At 34.3% G+C, this 21037-nt stretch overlaps 1 protein-coding gene across 1 annotated transcript in view; it reads right to left on the bottom strand.

The window, feature by feature from the left end:
* Positions 1-20832, bottom strand: part of LOC149773694 (cell division cycle 5-like protein) — a 34787-nt gene extending 13955 nt beyond the window's left edge. Inside the window, exons 1-12 of the mRNA XM_089946239.1 lie at positions 20621-20832; positions 18389-18492; positions 15583-15744; positions 14076-14197; positions 13407-13503; positions 12366-12416; positions 11268-11344; positions 9038-9141; positions 8014-8093; positions 5899-5974; positions 3330-3494; positions 176-353 (exon numbers count right to left, since the gene is read on the bottom strand). Of these exons, the coding sequence (XP_089802365.1) occupies positions 176-353; positions 3330-3494; positions 5899-5974; positions 8014-8093; positions 9038-9141; positions 11268-11344; positions 12366-12416; positions 13407-13503; positions 14076-14197; positions 15583-15744; positions 18389-18492; positions 20621-20665 (1261 nt within the window). The 5' untranslated portion in view covers positions 20666-20832. The remainder of the gene's footprint in view (positions 1-175; positions 354-3329; positions 3495-5898; positions 5975-8013; positions 8094-9037; positions 9142-11267; positions 11345-12365; positions 12417-13406; positions 13504-14075; positions 14198-15582; positions 15745-18388; positions 18493-20620) is intronic.
* Positions 20833-21037: the final 205 nt, after the last annotated feature.

Consider the following 21037-nt stretch of genomic DNA (forward strand, 5'->3'; position numbering starts at 1 on the left):
AATCCTGATATGATAAGTATGAAGTTTCAGAACCACATTTGGGACAATCTGTTCTAGAAAGAGGAATCAGATAATTGGGGATTGGTGAAGATTTGCCCCACAATATATGCTTGCATCAGTATTTCTACTTTGAAACCTGAAAAGTTTTGTAGAGGTTTAACCAAAACGAACTTACCACCTTCACTGCCCATTATTCCAGGGGTCCTGAATGGTGTCCCTAACAAAGTGTTAGGAGTCTGAGCTAGCTGGTGTCGTGGGATCACTCCACTAAAGTCTGAGTTGTGAAGGGGGGTGTTCAGTCCTCCCTTCAGGGGAGTGTCCACATTGGTCAATGCCATTATGTTCTGGGCCTCCTGCAATGAAAATATTTCATATTAGCAAACTAAAAAGTCAAGACTTAAACTTTAGACAGTAAACCTAGAAAATACACCCACACACACACAAGATCATTTCCTGTAAGTAAATACCTAACAACCTTTAAGCTTGACAGTACATTTTTCTTGACATATCATACAGATGGGTCTTTTCTTCAAATAGACTAATTCTCCAAGCTAAATATCACATGAATTGAAGTATCAACTCATCTGTTTGTCCTGAAAATTGGTAAGTGGGTTAAGATGAGTATTTTCTCCAAGGAAATAGCTGAAACTCTTAACAACATTAGTGTGTCGACTCTTGTCCTGCAACAACAGCAGTAATGAGAATTTTTTTTAAAAAGCCTTTAGCTTTGGATATTTACATTCCTAATATTATCCAAGTAACTTAATTCTAGCAATGGTTTGAACTTTTCAAAAGTGACATAACTCCCATTTTTCAGCAATCATGGATGAAAGGTAACTATAATTTGTTCAGCTAAAATAAGAAAAATTTACCTCACTTTGGATGCACTACAAATGAACTTGTTGCAAAGCAACATGTTACTGGGTTTTTGTTAATGAAGACAGACAAATAATAGTATTTAAACAAATTGTGTTAAAAAAGACTGTACAAGAAATTTTCATTCAAAATCTGCAAACAATTCTATTGGTTATTCCATTAGGGCTGTTCCTTTAAACATACATGGTACCCAGGGATGACAGTTTCTTAAAAATATATGCCAGGGTACTTTGATTTCACAGAGTTCATATTAAAATGATAAGAAAAATCTAAATTGCTTCAATGGGTGAGTACCCCACATTAAAAGTGCCTTCCCTGGGTTCAAGGTATGTTTTAATGGAACAGCCCTGAGAAGAAATGAGGCAAACAAGTAAAAAAAATGATGGGCATTCTTTCTAAATTTTTAGTAGAAATAAAATAAAATGCAACAGCATTTTATTCCAACATTTTCTGTGTATTAATTATAAACTATGCTTCAGGATCTATAAGTATTCTCCATTCTTAAAAACAAGATTTAACAATGAACATACTTTAAGCCTGAAGTAACAGCCACTAAATTTCAACTATTATAAACATGTTTTATTCACAGGTAATCAGCACAATTGGACATAACAATTTAGGCTTTACTTGAGTGTGTGATTTCGATTTTAACATAATGTTAACAATTTTAGTCATATCACTATGATGTCTTGAAGCATCATGCTGCAGTCATGTGGCATCGTGTCCCATCCAGTCACACAGCCAACCAGTCCTAACACTAACCTCCTGATGCTAAGCACCAAGCGAGGCTGCTAACAGTACCATATTTATAAATTTATCAAATAACGCAAGTGGGAGTTCAAACCTGCAACCACCCACATCTGAGCTGGATGCTCTAACTATTACACCGCCTGAGTGGCAGGCTTGAAAATGTTACTTTCTTCTGTTTTACCATTACATCGAACTTGGCCATGCAACAAATCATAAACCTGTAAAGAGTGACCTACCATAAACATAGTCATGATTTCCTATTTTTCAAATAATTTGGTCAAGATGGACATCAGAATCTGCATTTGTTTTATTTTAGGATACCGTTTGTTGTCAAAATCAAATTGTGTTAAGTTGTAAAACATGAGACCTTTAGTTCCTGTAAGCAAATTATATCTATAATGAACATGTATAGAATATGTATTAAGTTCAGTTAATAACTGTTACTGTTGTAAAAAATGCATTTAACTTATATAAAAGCTGCATTTTATCCATAAACAATTATACCTTTTAAAATATCAAGGGAATACTTTCAAAATATTATGTACATATATTCTAAAGCATTTTAAATTCATCAAATTATTCAAAAGTAGATAGTTATTTGCCTTGATGATAGACTATCTAGTGACTTCTGAAGATAAATCATACCAGGTGCTGAAAATAGAGGCAGCCTGATGTCTAAGATCAGTTAATTTCCAACGTGGACATGTTGATTTTTTAGGTCTGTAGTTTGTTGGACCAGTCAACTTGTGACAACATCTGGCTTAATATTATTATCCAATGTATCCCTCATCAAAATATTTTACACTTTCACAGTTCTGACAGATTAATCACTAATCAACAGCATGTACAGGACTAATCACTAATCAACAGCATGTACAGGACTAATCACTAATCAACAGCATGTACAGGACTAATCACTAATCAACTGTATATAACTAACACATGTTGAATGAATGCACAGCTGACCAGTTTCCAAACTGACACACAATTTGTAGCATTGTAATATTTGTGTAACCAGTCTGCTCCAACTATCTTGCAAGGTACAATATGCTGTGATGAACTTCTGAAGGTCACCAGATGAGACTCATCATGATTCTAATAAAGTTTTGTTTTTCCACATTTAAAATTAGCCAACTCAGTTTCAGACAAAGACAACTCCTGATTTGATCAGCTAAAGCATGAATTATGGGTAATAACGCTTACAAACAAAAAGTTGCACAATTATAGACTTGGCCTGCCCAGACAATATCTGCACAAAGGATTTACAGTCATCAGTCTGGGTAAAATGTAGCAAAATCTACACCCTTGCAGTTTGTGAACATCAAGTATATTCATTCTGATCTCACCCTAAGAGAAAGCAAGAACATAATCAAGATTATGATATCATAAAGATTCTGATGTCAACAATGCTCATCTCAAACTTATTTTTCCTTACAACATTCGTTCTGACAGATATAAATTTTACTTTTCATTACTTGGTGTGATATGGCATACTGTTTATTTTTATAATTTAAGTTACCTTGAATCAATATTTTAAGTGCCATGTAAGTTTTTGTTTTATCCTTTATTTTTCTCCCTAGGTCCTGGTTTCGCTATCCAATGCTTAGCAATGAAAGCCAAGGTGGGACAGGCAAAATGACTGGTGAATATTAACATCTCCATATCAAAACCACAATACATATCTAGAATCATGATGTCATTACCTGCAAGATATTATCATGAACAGCTGGAGTCCGTGGGGTGCGTAGGGCAGCAGTGTTAGGGGTAATGTTGTAATCCTGAAGCAAAGCCTGAGTGGCACCATTCTGGACCCCACCTTCCTCAGCCTGCTGCCGGGCATATTCACTGGCTAGACCCACTTTCACCACCTGAATTTAAAAAAAAATTTGTAAAAATCATTAAGTACCAGAAGCATTTGCAATCAAGCAGCATTTCAATCATTTAAAGTATTGTTGCTGAGCTAAATTTCCAATCATGCTAGCAATGTATCTGATTATCCATTTTAAATGAATACTGATGAAAAAGAGAAATAAAGTGGAATAGAAGAAAACTGATCCTTACCAAAAAAAACACATTCTGACTTTATGAACCAAATGCCAGTATATTTATTAAAAAAAGAATAATAAAACTGGATCAACAAAAAAAAAACGTGTTTGGAGCAAAAATCAATCTTTTGTCAGGGCATGTTGCCTAAAACTCCAGTGAGTATTTGATTGTACAGTAAAACCTTTTATGACAGACCGCCTCTTCTGCCAACAAAAATGGTCTCTCCAAACAGGTGGTCTCTCATAACAGGCTTGTACAAAAAGTCCAGTTTCCATGGTCCAGCTTCAGAACAATTTAATGAAAATAACCACAATCACTGTACATATTCTATTCATAATTAGAAGTTCTAACTAAAATATTGTATGCATTTAAACAGCAATATACTTCCATCATAAAACATGAAATCACATTTACATTTGAAGATCAGATGCACATGTATTAGGATATGAAATCGTTTCTGAGTTACTCCTTCCACTTTATATAACACCCTAAATTTGTTTTGCCAACGTTTAAACCACTATTTTGTGAGTGGATTGCTTTTTCACTTCTCTCAGTTACAATAATTATTTTCTCCAGCATTAACATTTGTCTCATTTTAGTTGGAGGTTCTTCCATTAATATTAAGGTACTAGGTGTTAACATTATTAGTGCTCACTTGTAAAATGAACTGTAAAGACAGTTTGGAATAGGCTATTGGAAAATATGAAAGATCTATATATGTGCATTGCATATCTAACAATTAATGAAATAATAAGAAACACTCAGTTCATCCAGAAACAGAGTCATTTACTCAGAGAAAAAAGTCAATGGCTTAATTCAAAGAAAACACACCAGGATTTACTCTATACACAAAGTGTGTAACCCAGTCGCACGAACTTGAATAGAAGACAGCTTGGTGACTGGGATGTAATCACAGTAACATCAGGAATACAAAAAAAAATATTAAAAAAAATAAAAACACCATCACAAGCCTTTAACACTATCATCTGAATCCTGCAAATGATTCTCACTTGCTGGTTTAATAGACAAAGACCTTATTCACCCCTAGGCAATATGGGTTAACTCTAAAGACAAACAATATATGCGACCATTACCTTAATTTTGACACTACAATGGCAGTTCGTGACATGTACATTAACCTGCTTTACCGACTGTACCATCAGTCACTACTTACAAACCGGTAGCCATAATTCTTTTCTTTCAAGTTTTTGATTAGAACAATCCTTACTATTCAAGTAATCGCTGTTACAAATGATTACATAAAAGTCACTGGTTCTGTCTCGCGGTACAGTCATGCTATGTGTTTTCTACAGGTACTTTAGTCTGGTTTACAATGAATATAAAACACTCTAAGCATACCAACAAAATTTCAGACACTAGTAGCAAGCCTCTTTTTATTAAAAGTATCGTAAAAGCAGTCATTAGATTAAATAAAGGTTGGTGGAGTTTATTTTTGCAATGTGGTCATTCATAGCATTCAAAATGCATATTTTACCAAGACATCATGGTCGCTCATGACAGAGTGTTTATATAATAAAATCGACCCATGCATTACGATTGTGGCCAGAAATGACAGGTGGTTGCTCATAGCAGAGGTTGCCCATAACAGTTTTTACTGTACTTCTATTCTGACTTGTCTTTACTTCTGAGTTACTTTACTTTTGAAAATTTGAAGTTTTATAGGAGAGCAATGCATTAATGCTGTTAATGCTAAGGCAACTGAAGCAAAGTCTTTTACCCAATGACAAGCCATGGTAGCCAAACATGAATTAATCTGATGGGAGGAACAAAAATCTGCACCATTCTGATTACATGTCTAGAAAGCTAACCACTGAGCCACTGCTGCTGCCAAGTTATTTCACATTTGACAAGCAATAACTATGTCCTACTCAGCCTAAGCAGTTCTTGGGTTATTTATAATTTATAAGTAAAAACTATATCCTTATAAATAAAAATGGTTAAAAGGTTTTAACTAAAACTACATACAGACGTTAAAATTACAAAAAGAAATTCCACTTGCATATCCCACTAAAAGGCTTTATTCTTCTTATTTACCATATACACTCACCCTACTACTTCACAGAAGTGACTGATTAAATTTCAGATGACCAATTACTTGTTATTACTTCATTTTGAGCAACATTTAGAGGATTAAAAAAACTAGTTACCCCAAGTCTGATCATTGATAAGGGTTTTGAATCCAACATTTTTTGATAATTAACTCACCTCTTCAAGTTCAGCCTCTGAAATTTGGGGCGCAGGGAGCACAAGTTTACTTCTCTTCTTGACTGGTTCTTGAAAACTGTAACAAATATACAGCAGTGATGATATACTAGAAGATAAACTGTAACAAATATACAGCAGTGATGATATACTACAAGATAAACTGTAACAAATATACAGCAGTGATGATATTCTACAAGATAAACTGTAACAAATATACAGCAATGATGTATATCTACGAGATAAACTGTAACAAATATACAGCAATGATGTATATCTACAAGATAAACTGTAACAAATATACAGCAATGATGTATATCTACAAGATAAACTGTAACAAATATACAGCAATGATGTATATCTACAAGATAAACTGTAACAAATATACAGCAATGATGTATATCTACAAGATAAACTGTAACAAATATACAGCAATGATGTATATCTACAAGATAAACTGTAACAAATATACAGCAATGATGTATATCTACAAGATAAACTGTAACAAATATACAGCAATGATGTATATCTACAAGATAAACTGTAACAAATATACAGCAGTGATGATATACTACAAGATAACTGTTACAAATATGCAGCCGTGATGATATACAAGATAAACTGTTATAAATGTACAGCAGTGATGATATACTAAAAGATAAACTGTAACAAATATACAGCAGTGATGATATACCACAAGATAAACTGTTACAAATATACAGCCGTGATGATATACAAGATAAACTGTTATAAATGTACAGCAGTGATGATATACCACAAGATAAACTGTTACAAATATACAGCACTGATGACATACTACAAGATAAACTGTAACAAATATACAGCAGTAATGATATACCACAAGATAAACTGTTACAAATATACAGCAGTAATGATGATACTATAAGATAAACTGTTACAAATATACAGCAGTGACAATATACTACAAGATAAACTGTAATAAATATATAGCAGTGATGATATATTACAAGAAAAACTAACAAATACATAGCAGTGATGATTTACTACAAGATAAACTGTAACAAATATACAGCAGTGATGGGGGGCCCTGAATGGCCGAGTGGTCTAAAGCGCTCTCCGTTATGGATCACTGCCATCTCACCTCTGTCTGTGTGGGTTCGAGTCTCGGATTCGGCCAATGTGGGTATGTGAGAAAGCTTGCCAGTAGCTTCTCGTGGGTCGGTGGTTTCTTCCGGGGTTTCCCCGGGTTCTTCCTCCAACATTAATACTGGCCGCCATGTATAGCCTATCGTGTGCTGAAAAATGGCGTTAAACCCTACAACAACAACAACAGTGATGATATACTACAAGATAAATTGTAATAAATATACAGCAATGCTGATATACTACAGGATAAACTGTAACAAATATACAGCATATATACTACAAGATAAACTGTAACAAATATACAGCAGTGATGATATACTACAAGATAAACTAAAAATATACAGCAATGCTGATATACAAGTAAACAAATTAATAATTGTCTACAAAACATGAGTAAAGCTGGGCCTGAGACAGAGATTCTTATGTGAGTGCAGGACACATCTAGTTTTTTTTAACATTTTGGGGCATGTTCCAGCTTGCCTCTAGAACATTACGAGCCAACATAGCAAGTTAGGTGGCTCAAGTTATCATTATGACAAACTTACTAGAAGTGAAATGCATATAAAAAAAATATGCGCCCAAATATATATATAATGCACACACACTGCTTCACTTTAAGGGCCATACCAAAAACTCCCATGGCCCTAAAAATCATTTTATATAATTTTCCATTTAAGGAGTACTTTCTACAAACAAGATTATCAGCCCCAGACATCACTGGTCTGCTTTCCAAACTGATATATCCTTTTAAAGGTGACAGCCCATAACTAATCAAACAAGCAATACAATGATATAAATATATGGTATGTATTAATATTGTGAACATTTTTTAAAAAGTTACGAGTAGAATTAGTTAAAATTGAGAAGACATTCCATATCGACATGCAATTCACCTAACAGTCTAAGACGAGAACACAATTCATTATATTGTCACCCAGCTAATATGTACTTGCCCTGACTTCATTATATTGTCACCCAGCTAATACATACTTGCCCTGACTTGCTATCATTCCTGGTAAATCATTTTCTTTTCTTTTCTTTTGCTTCTGCTTGTCTTTTCTTCTTTCTCTCTACAAATCAAAATTGAATGAAAATTTAAATTATTCTTATCTTAAAGTCTGGGCACACCTAGCAAAAGCTCAACGTTCTTATTAAAGCTTACAAGTAAATAAATTTGGCATAAAAAAATATGAAGATATTGTGCAAATAGCCAACTAATTGTTCTGAAATATTTAAAGATAGCCAAATAAAATGGTGGGGTCTAGCAAGAAGTCAGCATTGCCCGCACTTGGTAAATAATGCATTCAATACATCAAATGTTGATTTTAAGTCGGTGGTTACCTTAATATAAATCTGAGTTCCCTTCAACACACAACATCATATCCATTTATACTTTTCATTTGGTCACAACACTTTAGATGTAATGAAACTCCTTCAACTTACAGATACTTATTTCAGAAGAATGTCCAAGGCATTAACAATTTTATCCTATGGGTAAAAGACATGAATGAACACATCAAGCTGTCTTTAATAATACAAATAAATCTAGTCATTTCATAAAACACAGGACTGAAAAAACTGACACAAGAGTTATTTCATATTGAACTCAGCCCCAAAAGTTGCCTCCCCTGAACAGTGCAGGAGAAGTGGCTTAGTTTTGCACCTCTGATCACCAAACTGCCAAGGGCGAGTTAAAGTTTCAGAAACATGATTTTTTTACAATAGGTTTTAAATTCAATAAATTTAGTTTTGGAACAAATATTTTCAGTTTGTAATGTATTGTCTTGTATGTCGTATAATCAGTCATTATTCTCCATCATTAGATAAAAAGCTTGTGTAAAAAGCAATAAGGCTGGTCTTTTACCATCAGACATCTGGGTGTTAAAAAGATACAAAAACTGTTTCCCAAAACTGATGAATAATATTATACATTAGCATAGCTCTGTTCTGATACATCATCCAATAAGAACTTTATCTGAGATACAAATATGTCAAGAATACAAATATATCTAACCTCTTCTTTTGCAGCCCTCAGCTCACCATCAAATGCCTGTTGTCTTAATTTTTTGTAGTTGGGGTTAAGAGGATCATATGACTCCTGTGATGTGTCATAGAATCCTGTAAATACAGATGCTCACAAATAAATTTCAACACAGCATATGGGCAATAAAGGTAAAAGATTAAATTAAGAATAAATAAAATTGACATGTAGAATAAAATGCAAATTCAGCCAATTTGGACCCTTCCACATGCCTACAGTTGTGTGGTCAGCAAATGATGGCTGTGTCAATTGTAACAGAACTGCACAGTTATGAGACAGACATGGAAAGTAATCAAGTTTCATTTCTTTAATCAGTAACCTTAATATTGCAGAAAAGATATTGCAATACATGAAATGTCATCAAATATGTGTCATCCCAAAACATTTAACAGCTTTTAAGATATAAAGCAAAACAAAAGAAACAATGAAAGGGGTGTGTGTGTGTGTGTGTGACAATGACCTTAAAAATTGGGTTTAAATGTGAAATGTACATCTTCTTGAGACAATGCATACATTTACCAAATTTCATACTTTTTTTTTAATAGCTCATAAGTTACTGAGCAAAATGGAAAAAGGTATTGAAACCTATAAGACTGGATTTTGTCCTTGACCTAAAAATCAAAACTCCAAACAAAACAGGTAAATCAAGGCACATTCCTTAATCTTAAATGGTTTTATATGGAAAGGAAATCATGAGAAAATGTGTATGACTAATTTGATCCTGATGATAGGACCAGCAATGTGTTATGCGATACACTTGCCCTACAATGTAAGATGTCTACCATATTATGTTACTTGGGTTGATGTCTTACTGCCAAAATAAAAGGCATGTAGCATGTTCCTGGTTGACTGACATGGGAACCAGAGCGCAAATTGTCATGAATATCTCACTCATTTGGCAGCACATATTGACATTTTTCCACAAAGTAAAGTCTAATTGCTTTAGTTGGACTGTACTTACTCTGGCATCTTTTTCCTGATGGAATCAAATTCTGACTCAAGTGGACATGTTTGGGAATTTCTTTAACATAAATTTAATGCAAACAGGACCGTTCGTTCCCGAGCTCTCCTTCCCACTAATGACAGCCAACCATTCAACTGTAGGGACCTTTATGGACCCACAGATTGAGGCCAAACTATCAGGGTTCCTTGAATCCATAAAAGCCTGGGGGAGGTGGCACCATCCCCTTCCCCAGGAACAACTAGCAGACTGCGGTGCAGTCAGAAAAAAGTGGCACATGCACAATTGTGCGCACACCACTATAATTAAACTCAACAACAGCAAAACATAAATTTCAGTGGGTTTAAATGTGATGGTAGCCAAGAAATGTTGAAGCTGGTTTAAACTGGAGCATATTTCTTTAGTGAAACAAAGGAAATCATATAAATGTTGATGACAGTTAATAGATTGCTTCATTTTGTTAAATAAACATATCTCTCCTGTTACTGACTTCGGCATACCTTCTTCATGTAATTGTTTGTAAAATTATGCAAGAAAGGAGCATTAAGGATATCTCTTGTGAAGTATTGGGAGGAACTTACTGAATGTTTTTTTTTTTTACATAGCTCTATAGAACTGGACATAGCTGTATAGTGCTGAAGATAAAGAACTGTTGAAATTTAATTTTTTTACATAACTAAGTGTTAAAAAAAATCCATAATCACTTTAAAATGTCAAGGTTAGCGTGCATCTTTTTTGGACTACTTTCAGCTGAACATCCACCTCCAACTGTCTATAAAGCATAGAGAAAAAGTACTCCATCACCAACTGTATATAAAATACTGGCTGAATGAATAGTTAACAATGGTTGGTATAAATCATCAATGATTCCCAATGTCCCTTAGACTTTTGTTAATAATAAAATTGTTGAAGTTATTTTGTTTTCATCTTCAAACAGAGACATAAGTTGCATCCGGTTATTTTAGGTCCAATTTCTTGTATCACTAAGCAACAAGAAATAACATGAATGACATCACAATGTAATCAATATGTCATTTTGAGCTACAAAGCTATCATTAATTTTTTTTAAAATACTAGAACCATCCTTAAAAAGACTCAAAATAAATGTAAATAAAAATATTATACAGTTTAAGCAGAAAGAGCTAAGTAAGCAAGCATGAAAATTTTAGTCATAATGTATAGCTTCCCTTTTTATCCAAAGAAAAAACAGTTCCTAGCAACCCAAAAAATGTATCAACAAACCTGGTGCAGGTTTCTTTTCAAATGGAATTTCAGCATTGTAGTCCACTCCTCTTTTCTTTCTCCTCTGTTTCTTGATCCTGTATGTAGGGAATAAACAATTTTCATTTGTTGCTTGAAAAAACTCCATTAAATACAAAAAATGTTGATCATGCTATTTAAGAAGATACAGTATAAACTAAGAACAAATAACCCACATTAATAAAACAAAAACATATATTTGACTTAAAGGGCCAGTCCCCAGTGGGCAAAAATGGCACACATGATTTGGCTTTTTCATACCATGAATGTGTATGTATGGTTATAGGGTGGTGATCTCAATAGTTTCCAAGTTATGAGCCAAGAGTTGAGCCCCAAGGACATTAACCATCTACTAACATGCAACATAGTGCATACTTCCAAAGATAAATGAATGGCTCACTGCAATATGCATTGAATTTAATTATAATATGTTCAAATTAGTGGGTAACATCTGACCTCCTTAAGTGGAGTGAGGTTTACTGTGAAGGAAAAATAAAGTGATCACAACTCATTAAACATTGCATGCTGGAGGTTTCAATAAATGTTGACACAAACTAATCAGTAAGTTTAACAAGTCTTATCAAATGCCTGCAGGTATTTTTTAGAATTATGGGCTTACAAAAAGCTTTAACACTGAATTTACTTCTGCCATGACACTGCAGACATTAGCACTGCCATGTTTCACATATTTTTCCAAAAAAAGGCAAATCAATTATATAAAGCAAAGCTCTAATATCTGAGGAAGTCAAACAAGACAGTCATTTCACAACACTATACTGGAATGTATTCAGTAAAATCATTCATTTTTATCAAGTAATAAAAAAAACTTAACAATTAAGCTTTTTAAATATAAATGAAAGGAATAATGTGATACTTTAAACTTAGAAGTCTCCCAAATGACAAATAATGTTTTGATCTGTTTCACTGATTTAACATCATATTAGCTCTCATGTAGATGGCAAATCTCTATGCATCCAGGACAGTGACTCTTTTTCAAACACAATTCAACAGCATTCAAATTAACATCAAAAATGTGAATGACCAGCTGAAAAGTTGCAGCAAAAAGGGGAGATAACTTACTCTATGCCTGCTGCCCTCAACTCCCTTCTCTTCTGGAGTGCTGCAAGTCTCCTGTTAAAAACAAAGAATAGAAGATAAAGCACTATAACATATTTAAGCATACACTTTATCAAATTATTACATAATCCTAAGATGGAATTTTATTTTAAGTAAAATTTGTTCAAGGTTTCTCTTTACAAATATTTTAAAGTGCATCAAACTTCTCTAACATTGACAAGCACAATATGAATCAATTAGTCATAAAAGCAAGAAATGTGGTTTCTTAAGGCAGGTGACTGCACTACAAAGGTTAATTTCCTCATTAATTCTGATAAACAAGACTTGGAAAAACTGTATGTCTGAGACAGGTGATTGCTTAACAAAGGTGAATTTAAAGACCAGTTTGACTAATTATATTGTATACAGATTTTCCAAGCTTTGATATCACAGCTGTTATTAGTTTACCTTGTTCCAGGTTCCAAAGTGGTACACGATTGTTCTTCTAAGTTTGGTTCATTATTCAAGACAAGATCATGCTTACACACAAGAAGTCTTACTCAACCATACTCCTGCATGGAATTGTGACCATACAAATGTCTGGTAAAAGAATCTGGAAGAGTTATTTGATTGTCTGATTTGATGAGGGGACATAATACATCACTGTGATGATGAGATGGCATTATGTTTGGTGCAACAAGTACTGTCTGATTGAGGCATGCCACTTGCATCAGCGGCTTTTTACAAAGTGATATTTAATGATACACTTGAAGCTTCCAATCAAATTTTGACTTGAATGATGTCAGAAAAAGTCCAGATAAATTCTGAAAAAAGCAAGAACTGTCTTAGTAGTTTTACTTCTATCCAGTCTGATCACAGCACGCTATCAATAACAGCAATCAATGAAGCATATGACCATCTTCTCATATTGTGGACATCTCACTCAACTATGCAAGAGTCTGATTGAATGAGATTAACATCTCAGCCATTGCAATCATGATATATATTCTGTTAAGACTTTGTTCTGCAACTAAATAAAATGGATATGTGCTATTTCATGCTGACCTGGCCTCTTCAAGTTGTTTCTCTCGGGCTTTCCTCTTGGCCTTTTTGCCCTGGGTATTGGCTAACCTGGCCCTGGCTTCTGACAACATCTCCAACTCTGGAGGAGAAACACAGAAACTTATTGAACCAAGATGGCCTATATGACAATATTAATAATACTGTATTGTATGGAAAGTTAGGATAAAGTTAAACGGAGTATACTTTTTCTCAAATATTCTTAAGGACTTTATTTATTTCATTAGGAAGTGAAAATACACATTGTATCTGAAACTTGATTTAGGACACTTTAAAGATAATATTACAAACTATTAAAAACTACAAATAAACAAGTTTTAAATCCAGCAATAACTGCATATATATATATATATATATATATATATATATATATATATATATATATATATATATATATATATGCTGATACACTGCTTGGTAATTAACTAGTATAACTGAATAGGTAATCAAGGTTCACTTAGAGACACAACCATAACTACTGAATTGGCATCTTATTTCAATCTGAAAATATTATTTATCTTAACTTTACAGTGGTACACGTTTGACATTACCAATGACAAAGTTACCATTAACACCAATGTTAAGATTTAAATGTATATTCCATGAATTCCACAGAACAAGCAAATCCTTAGTGAGTTTCAAAAAAGAAATTACCATCTTCATCCATGTCAATAGGATCAGGTTTAGCTGGTTTAGTCTCTGGATTGGGATCAATTTCTCCTGGCTTCAGTCTTCTGGGATCATCTTCAGACTCCTCTCTATTCTGGGCCTTGTCGCTGTCAGTTTTATAAAAAAAGATTTGTTATTCTTTTGATAATAGCTCCTAAGTAAAACATCTAAACACAGCTAATTTAAATATTTTTTAACCTGATTATAATGCACAAATATAAAACTGCATATTTAGTTATTTTGCATGTCTTCTAGCGTATTCAGAAATGTTCTAAGGAAACAGAAGTCAAATTTGGTATGATCAGTGATCAGTTCCACTTCCATAAACCTCCAAGTATGAACAGTCAGCAGTTCCACTCATACAACCCTCTAAGTATGACCCGAGAGCAGTTACATCCACATAAAACACACAAGTATGAGCAGTGTACAGTTACACTGATATAAATCTCTAAATATGTGCAGTTTCACCCATATAAACATAAGTATGAGCAGTGAGCAGTTCAACCCATAACAAACCTTCAAATATAAACAGTGAGCAGTTAATCAAATTAAAACCTGAGTATGAGCCATGAGCGGCTCCAACTATTATAAACCTCTCCGTCTGAGCAGTGAGCTGTTCCACCAGCATAAAACCTGAGTATACTCAGTTCCAACCATATAAAGCTCTATCTATGAACAATTCCACCTCTATAAACCTCAAATAAATATGTGCAAAAGATACCAATGTCAAACAGGAAAATGAATCTTACCTATAAAAGACAATTGCAAATTATGAAGTGAAAATTATGTGAAACATTACACAACAGCAACTTGAGTGAAAAATATGCTTCCAGACAACAGCACAGCAGCATTACAGTAGGTGTGACAGTAACAGATACATTTGCTGTGGAACTTCATGATGGAGCCAATGTCTATTTTGGAAACAAGTTTGGTTTGTATTACCTGATGCATGAATCTGCTATGTTCATAACTTTGCTTCTCTGAAATAATAAATCAAGTGGTTATTCACCTCTGTCCAAAACAAAGGCTAATAAATGTGGCTTGACGACTATTCTACAGATCTCTGTTTCCATTAGTGGAAGCCAAAATAGCCACGGCTTATTACTTGCCAACATGGCTACTTACTGTCTACACTCACAAGTCAAGTCACACTGCAAACAACAAAGATCCTCACCTGCCATAGCAAAATGTGCCTGAAGATCAGGGTCTATGTGCTGGTTCTACAGATAACTCCTAACATACTGCACAGACCCAGATCTACCGGCACATAATGCCCCAGCAGATCTAGGTGTGTGCAGTTTCCAGTTAGACTCATCTTATAAGCAAGAATGTACAGTAGTTTAATGACTTAACATACGCTGGCAACTGGGTTTTTTTTAAACCTGTCTTGCTCGTTGTAAAGAAAGACATATTTTGCTTATCTATAAAAGTTTGATTAATTGCATTATTTGGTCTACTTAGCGGCAACCTAGTAAATAATCATTCTACATACAGAAGGTACTCGTAATGTTCAAGGCACTGGGCTGCTGTTCTGCCGATGATTGGTGCAATGGTTCTCCACTGTGTTGGCATCAGTTTGGCCAAATGCAGAAGTTTCTCTTCCTCCTCGCGGCTCCATTCTGTTTTCTTGATGCTGGGATCCAGCCATTCATACCTGACAAAATATGATAAGTATTTATTTGTGCGAGCCCCATTTTGCAATATAATAATTGCATAAATAGTCACCATTATCTGTTCTGTACATTTTAATTTGGCTATTTGCTTTAATGTACACATTTATCATGGAAAAACAAATGTGTCTGACATGGCATAACAAAAGAGCTGCCAAATGGGACAATGCATGCTCTAAATTCCTTTCTATTCTTGCCAAATGGGACAATGCATGCTCTAAATTCCTTTCTATTCTTGCCAAATGGGACAATGCATGTTCTAAATTCCTTTCTATTCTTGCCAAACAGGCAAATTAGGGACAAATTCATGATCATATGGAACTGCAGCAAAGAAAAATATCACATGGAAGCCAGAAGAATGTCAAAATCATTTAAAAACGTTACAAAACATGTCTATATACAGCTATATAACACTATTTACATTACACAGCTCTGTGTATTCATTTAATTTTCCTCAAAACTGCTTCTGCCTTCTTTCAGATTTGCTAAATGATCCTTTTCTAATATCATTTCATGGCCATCAGGATGATCTTACAATCACAGTCCGACATTTTAAAGTCATGGCACACACAGTTTATTGAATAACTGCTGATGAAAGTTTGCAAGTAAACCCAAATTTTGTAGAAATCTAATTTAAAAAAAACAACAAACAAACAAGACAGAAATCACAAAAGCACAAGCGAAATGAAGAGTTCTAAACAAATGGTGTAAAAATGATCATATGACATGAACTATCGGAAAAGACTTATGTTATAAATTACCATAAAGAAAGGACCATAAACACTCCCAATTTGTTTGCTGGAAACTGATATGTTACAGATTACCGGAAAGACTTGAAAGGACCAAAAATACTCGCATATGATTTCAACTTCTGCCAAAATTTTCTTTTGATTTATTTCTTTTATGAAAAATCGTGATTTTTTTTTTATAAGGCAGCATGATTTGTGAACAAGCTTGGCAATATGGGACATACAGCCAAATTCTGGATAATGGACATCTCTGCAAAAATACCCATGCTACTGTAAAACATAACATTCTGTATTAAAAAAAAACAATATAAAACTGAACTGGACATATCTTTTTTCAGTTCTTTTTATGGATTAAAATGTACATATCTCATCTAATCTTGGCAGGTGAATTTCCTGAAACCAGTGTCCTGAACAAGTGGTTAAAAAACATTCATCAGCACTCAGCATGAATACAGTGATGCAACATATAATTCACCTTTCAAACAAGACCACTCTGGTGGTCTACATGGTTAGAGCGTGATTTGGATCTTTGACAGATTAAAAAAATGTCAGACACATAGCATGATGTCCTACCCAGACATATTATCCCGACACCAGGGCAACCAGTTCTAACACTAAACTTTTAATGCTGAGCACCAACCAAGGCAGCTGTTAACACCATTTTGTAATAAGTCTTTGGTATGACTTGGCCGAGGTTAGAACCTCCAACCTCCCAGGCAGATGCTCTAACCACTTGGCCACTGGAGCAGTGAAATTGTTAGATCATCCACCTTGGATGTGGTAAATCATGGGTTAAAACTATACCTGAGTCATACCACATACTCATAAAAATCGTACTAGCAGCTGCCTCACTTGTCACTCAGCATTCAAAGGTTAGTGTTAGGACTGATCAAAATGGTGTCAGGATAATGTGATTGGGTGGGATATGATGCCCCAGTGCTAGATATCAGTATAAGCTGACACAATGCTGGCATTATAGTGATATAACTCAAATTGTTATAGCTACATTAAAAATAGAAAATCACACACACACCACTCAAACAATTACACCTTATTTTATTAACTGGAACCCTATCCACTTAAAACACATTTTCAAATCACAGACAGACTATGCAATATGAACTAAAAAAGCCAAACATTCTTTAAAAAATCTAGACTAAAACAATGAAAAGTAAAATGATGTTTTCAAAAAATATTTCACCTATGATATGACAAAAGATACAGTTTTTCACAGCATGAAATATCAAACTTTAAATGCACAAAGATTGATTCTTCATATGCAAGAGCATAGTGATGAACTGATTTGATATAAATATCAGAAATAAATGAACACTGTTTCTTTCCATTCACATTTGACCAATACAATCAATACTGAAATCCTAAGGATAGTTTTCTGGATTGTAGTACAGCAAGTCACATCAAGAGTCCCAATGCTATTTATATAAAACATTGGGTCCCAAGCAGATTTTCACACATTTCTGACAGACTGGTTCTCTCCCTTATGTGGTCAAAACGAAACCCTGGTCCTTATGTGACATACATTTAACTCCAGTTCTGATAAACAAGAAAGCTGATCATGGCCTACACAAAAAGCCTGTCTCTAAACTTCAATTATCGTGAGCATTTATTTACCTAAAGATATATGCATATTGAAGCAATAATCCAGATTTGAAGAGAGTGGGATGAAGTGGTACTGAAACAAACAAACAAATTTTATCTAGGTTGTGAATGGATGCATGTCCAGACATGCACATGGATGCCAAAGTTATGGCTATGTCAAGCTTACACCAAAGTGGGCACACAAAAGAGGCACTGAACAATGAAAAATGTGTTGGACCAAACACTATGTATATACATGTATGTAAAATTAAAAAGGTACCATCTGGCTTTGCACTGTTTAGCCGACTTTCTGTGTAGGAGGGAAGCAATTCTGGCCCACTGGTTCTTCCCATATTTCATAACAGCAGCTTTCAGAATCTCATCCTGGAAAACATGCAATCAGAATCACGATGTGTGTGATGCTTATAATGAGGTAAACTGTACAAAGCTACAGGGCTGGAAGATCCTATAAGATGTCTACTTCCACAGAATTCACATAAGCAGGAAATACTAAAATGTTTGTTATCATGTTCTAACGTGGTTACAAAAGTGGATTTTAAAGTTTTATACTGTTTTATACCTCTTGTCTATATTCTCTCAAGTGGCATCAATGCTAAACACAATCAGTAAGACTATTCTATCAGTAAAAATAAAAATTGGCTGTCTTGTGTTTCTTTGTTAACAAGTGCACTCTCTTCAGCAAGTCAGGGTGCAGTTGTCATCTAAAAATCAACAACAACAATCTTTTATCTTTATTAGCTGGGATAGATTTTATGCATCACAGATTCAACTTTCTTGTGAAAAAGATCAAAAACAAGGATCGATGACTAAATGGCACATCCTAAATGAAGTGTTTGTAACATCCAGCATAGCAATTCCAACTTGGCACAAAAACTGATTACAGAACAAACAAGTTTTTTTTCTAACTTTTGACCTTCCTCTCTGATGGGAAATTGATACAAATGTTACACATATACAAAAATATATATGAAACCAGGACTACGTAATGGAAGATGTTGCCAATTTTCAAATGTAACCTATTTTTGAGGCTGATGTATGTTAACAAATTTGGTGAAGCAAACTGAAATGTTTCTGTTGTCTTGATAAACTTTTAATAATACTGCATCATCATTTAACAAGCATTAGTTTCAAGCTGCTGTGTTCAACTTTCTATGACTTCACCCTATTCTGGCTGGAGAGAGATACTTGTAATTTGGCCCAAATATTAAGGTCCAACTCTGAAATGCACTTACAAGTACTGAAAGCACAACACAATTTCTGGTACGAATAAAAGAAAAATTAGGGTTCTGATGTTACTGATATGTAAGAAAGAAGTAAACAAAAATGAAGATGTACTAACTTTCACCAAAATGGCAGTCCTGGACTCATTTTTAAAATCCTAAAATTTGATGCTATGTTAGTATGGAAAGTCCATATAGGTATAGAGATGCTAGTTTAGGGCCACTCTGATCAGAGTCAGGTTAGAATTTATAAATCAATAAAGGAATGGTAATGGGTACAAACAAATGGCGATGTATAGTAAGAGCATAATCTAGTCCTACATGTAAGACCTCAACACTCGTATTTATGTTTTGGGCATCTGCGTCTTACTAACAGCGCTGATTATCATGTTTTGATGTCAACTAACATCGTAACAAGTCAAATTTTCAGGAATATCTCACATAACCAATATTGACGCTTTTCTATATGTTTTAGTCCGACTTTACTGACTCTGATGTCTTTTCTGTAATAAATTCAAATTCTGACAAAAGAAATACACCCGTTTTCAAGTTTCGTTTGGCAGGAAAGCGATCAAAGCCAAAAATGACAAAATCGGGTTAAGTTGAAATGTTATTCTTTAGCGAAATGAATAACAAATATATTATGCCAATTGGAACTGTAAGCAACATTTCATTTCATTCAAGAAACATATCCCCCACATGAACCTACTTCGGTATACCTCGACTACCATTGCATTTCAACAAATTCAAATGCATATCAATGGAACATGAAAATGCATCCATTTGCTACTGTAAGATTTTGATTCCACCAGGATAAAAAAACAGCACAGTAAGTATATTAATTACATATAAATTTGTGGAAGAGTGTCAATATGGGCTACGAAGTGTGCGAGATATTCCTGAAACGTTTACTACTCGTTCAGATGTCAACCGGACATCAGAACACGCTATACACGGCCGTTATTTGGGAAGTAAGACGTAGTACTAAAACATAAATAACATGTGATACCCCTTACACTGTAGGACTCGAGTATACTCGAAAATATGAAAGTCATTAAAATCACATCGCCATAACTTCAAACTGATCTTGAATGTTTACAACTCAATATGTTGATAGTATTTTGCACATAATAATACTTTATTTTTTTCCAATGAAAGAAAACAGAAGAATGCACTTTCTCATTTAGCACATTTTGCGATGAAACAAGAATCTTGTCAAGATTACGAGAGGGAAGGGAGCAGAGCTCACTGGTCTCGAACATGTTTCTTACCTCGGTGTTTCTCCAAACACCTCCCTTTATCATAATGCGCGGCATCTTGCTGTGATTATGATAATGTCCCAAAAGTTACTCTCAGATATAATATTATTTAAATACAAGCAGCTTATAACTATGAAAGTCCCTTGATGTTTCCCCAGCAAAAGCAGTCATAGTCTAATAATCTACCCGTCTTTACGTTATTTCCCACCATTTGTATGGAGAGAAGCATATTAGAATAAGGAAGGGTACCAGACTAAAAATGTCGCGTTTACTCACGCGAGATGTATTTACTAAGAAATGCTGATTCCCCGAGAGTCTAGCAATAACTGGGAGCGGATGTAATTTAAGGACGGCGAACTACGAAAACATAAGCGGGTGTCTGTAGTTATTTCACGAGTTCATCATTTTATTTATTTATTTATTTATTTA

The sequence above is a fragment of the Sinohyriopsis cumingii genome, unplaced genomic scaffold (assembly GCF_028554795.1).
Source record: "Sinohyriopsis cumingii isolate HCF-2022 unplaced genomic scaffold, ASM2855479v2 utg000622l, whole genome shotgun sequence".
NCBI lineage: Eukaryota > Metazoa > Mollusca > Bivalvia > Unionida > Unionidae > Sinohyriopsis > Sinohyriopsis cumingii.